This window comes from Homarus americanus, unplaced genomic scaffold (assembly GCF_018991925.1).
Source record: "Homarus americanus isolate GMGI-L3 unplaced genomic scaffold, GMGI_Hamer_2.0 scaffold43564, whole genome shotgun sequence".
Lineage (NCBI taxonomy): Eukaryota > Metazoa > Arthropoda > Malacostraca > Decapoda > Nephropidae > Homarus > Homarus americanus.
This window is the reverse complement of record NW_024714954.1, coordinates 1-2,500: the sequence shown is the minus strand read 5'-3', so window position 1 is coordinate 2,500 and position 2,500 is coordinate 1. Positions and strand designations below refer to the sequence as shown.

Genomic DNA, 2,500 nt, shown 5'->3' with positions numbered 1-2,500 from the left:
ATTTTGCGTCACGCCATCACCCGGACATTTTCCTGCCATGCAAATACTTGGCAGCGACGCGAGCAAAGACGTAAATTTTACCGCAGAACAGAAAAGAAAAAGGAAAAAGGAAAAAAAAATATATATGCGAGATTTTACGCTATACCGATCAGGGTAAGGGATATTGTTGGGGTGGGGGGAGAGAGTGAGGGAGGAAGGGGATAGAGAGGGTAAGGGTGAAAGAAAGAGGGGGGGAAAGAAGGAGTGTGGGGAGTGAGTGAGTGAAAGAGAAAGGGGGAAGACAAAAGAGAGAGAGAGAGAGAGAGAGAGAGAGAGAGAGAGAGAGTGAGAGTCATGTAATACCCCATACCAAAAATATCTTTAATTTTCTACTTCACAAAACACAAACATCAGAACGATAGCCCAAGTTTTATTCGTCTACTTATTGTGTCTCTCTCTAGTGCAGCCTACATAATGTACTACACCGTGTTGTACTGTACTATGGCGACCACCCCTACGTCACGCTCTACGTCACCCCTACGTCACATTACCTCACGCTCTACGTCACCCCTACGTCACATTACCTCACGCTCTACGTCACCCCTACGTCACATTACCTCACGCTCTACGTCACCCCTACGTCACATTACGTCACGCTCTACGTCACCCCTACGTCACATTACGTCACGCTCTACGTCACCCCTACGTCACATTACCTCACGCTCTACGTCACCCCCACTGAACCTTTTCTCCTGCCTGTTTGGTCGTGTGAATGACGTTATGTTCCACAGACTCACCTGCCAGTAACAGCGTCAGTGTGTCGGTATTCATGGCTGCTGATCTTGACCATAAAAAACACAGAAATGTAGTTATTGCTGTGGGTGTTTCTTTTATCTCGTGAAATAAACAGTCACACACTCGTCACGTCTATTGGTTCACTTTACTATTGGATATTTCGATCATGTCAACACTTATCAGGTCCAGGACAATTACGTCTGTTTGAGGTGATGTATAGATGAAGACCACGTCATCACATCACTCCCGACGAAGGACTTCAACACGAGCTCCTGGGTAGTGTCATTGTGGGTAGATACTGTAGTAGGTCCTTAACAGTAGGTTCTTAACAGTAGATCCTTAAAAGTAGGTCCTGGTCACTCTCAGCAAGAGGTGTTAGTTGTTATCATGGTGTGGACGGCCAGAGCCCCTGCAGGAGGAAGTACTAGTGACTGGGGGGGTGTTAACTCGTCACAGCCCAGATGAAGGTCCTGTTGTGTGGTAAGACTGAGCAGTAGACCCCCAGCAGGAGTTAAGTCATGGTTACTGTTGATGGTGAATACTGCAGAAGTACCAGTAGAACCTCCTGGTGGTGGTGAACAGTGGCAGGAGTCCCTTAACTCTTAGTGACACTCAACATCAACAGAACCTCCAGCAGTAGAAGTTGTCGTCGAGAGAGAGACTCAGGGAAGCCGTGAGTGGGGGAGGTTGGCGCGAGACTAACTAACCGTGTGTGAGGGGCGGCAGGTGGTGGGCGGTAGTTAGAGTCCTCCACCAGTAGCAGTAGAAGCACCGCCCCACACCACCACCATCACCACAACTCTCACCTGCTGACACTACTCATCTAAGACTCATAATCTCAAGAGACTCGTTTGCTAAAATTTACCTGGACGAAGTTGATTTGAAAACAACCATCACCTGATTCACTACACAAAAAATTGATTCCCAAAAAGTTAAATTACTTCACTAACTGGAGACAAATAGACTGTATTTCTTAACTGGCTCTTAACTCAAACCACAAAGCCAAGAATATCTGAAAATGCTCGATCCAGTCACAGCCACAGCAGGAAGGACCTCACCTAAACGGGGACGTCTCGCCTCACCCTCACCACAGCCGCTGGAGTAAGTGGTGACACACACGGACGGTAATGACCAACTACTGACCCGGGCCATTAGTGTGGTGGTGGTGGTGGTAGGCTGTGGTTGGTGGCTCGGTCGTGGACGGGAGCCTGGGTGATATACTGACACTCTGACCTGCTTTATTAATGGTACTCCTGTTACCCTACGTTCTCTCTCTCTCTCTCTCTCTCTCTCTCTCTCTCTCTCTCTCTCTCTCTCTCTCTCTCTCTCTCTCTCTCTCTCTCTCTCTCTCTCTCTCTCTCCCTCTCTCTCTCTCTCTCTCTCTCTCTCTCTCTCTCTCTCTCTCTCTCTCTCTCTCTCTCTCTCTCTCTCTCTCTCTCTCTCTCTCTCTCTCTCTCTCTCTCTCTCTCTCTCTCTCTCTCTCTCTCTCTCTCTCTCTCTCTCTCTCTCTCTCTCTCTCTCTCTCTCTCTCTCTCTCTCCTCTCTCTCTCTCTCTCTCTCTCTCTCTCTCTCTCTCTCTCTCTCTCTCTCTCTCTCTCTCTCTCTCTCTCTCTCTCTCTCTCTCTCTCTCTCTCTCTCTCTCTCTCTCTCTCTCAGAGTTAGGTTTGAGGATTTTTTTATTATTTATATTATTATTTTCTCTTCAGTCGTCCCGCCATACTGATCA

The 2,500-nt window shown here is 47.9% G+C and overlaps 1 protein-coding gene across 1 annotated transcript in view; it reads right to left on the bottom strand.

Annotated features, from left to right (window-relative positions):
* LOC121879779 overlaps positions 1-1,486 on the bottom strand; it is a 6,915-nt gene extending 5,429 nt beyond the window's left edge. The window contains exon 1 of the mRNA XM_042386568.1: positions 777-1,486. Coding sequence (XP_042242502.1) covers positions 777-810 — 34 coding nt within the window. The 5' untranslated portion in view covers positions 811-1,486. The remainder of the gene's footprint in view (positions 1-776) is intronic.
* Between the last annotated feature and the right edge of the window lie 1,014 nt (positions 1,487-2,500).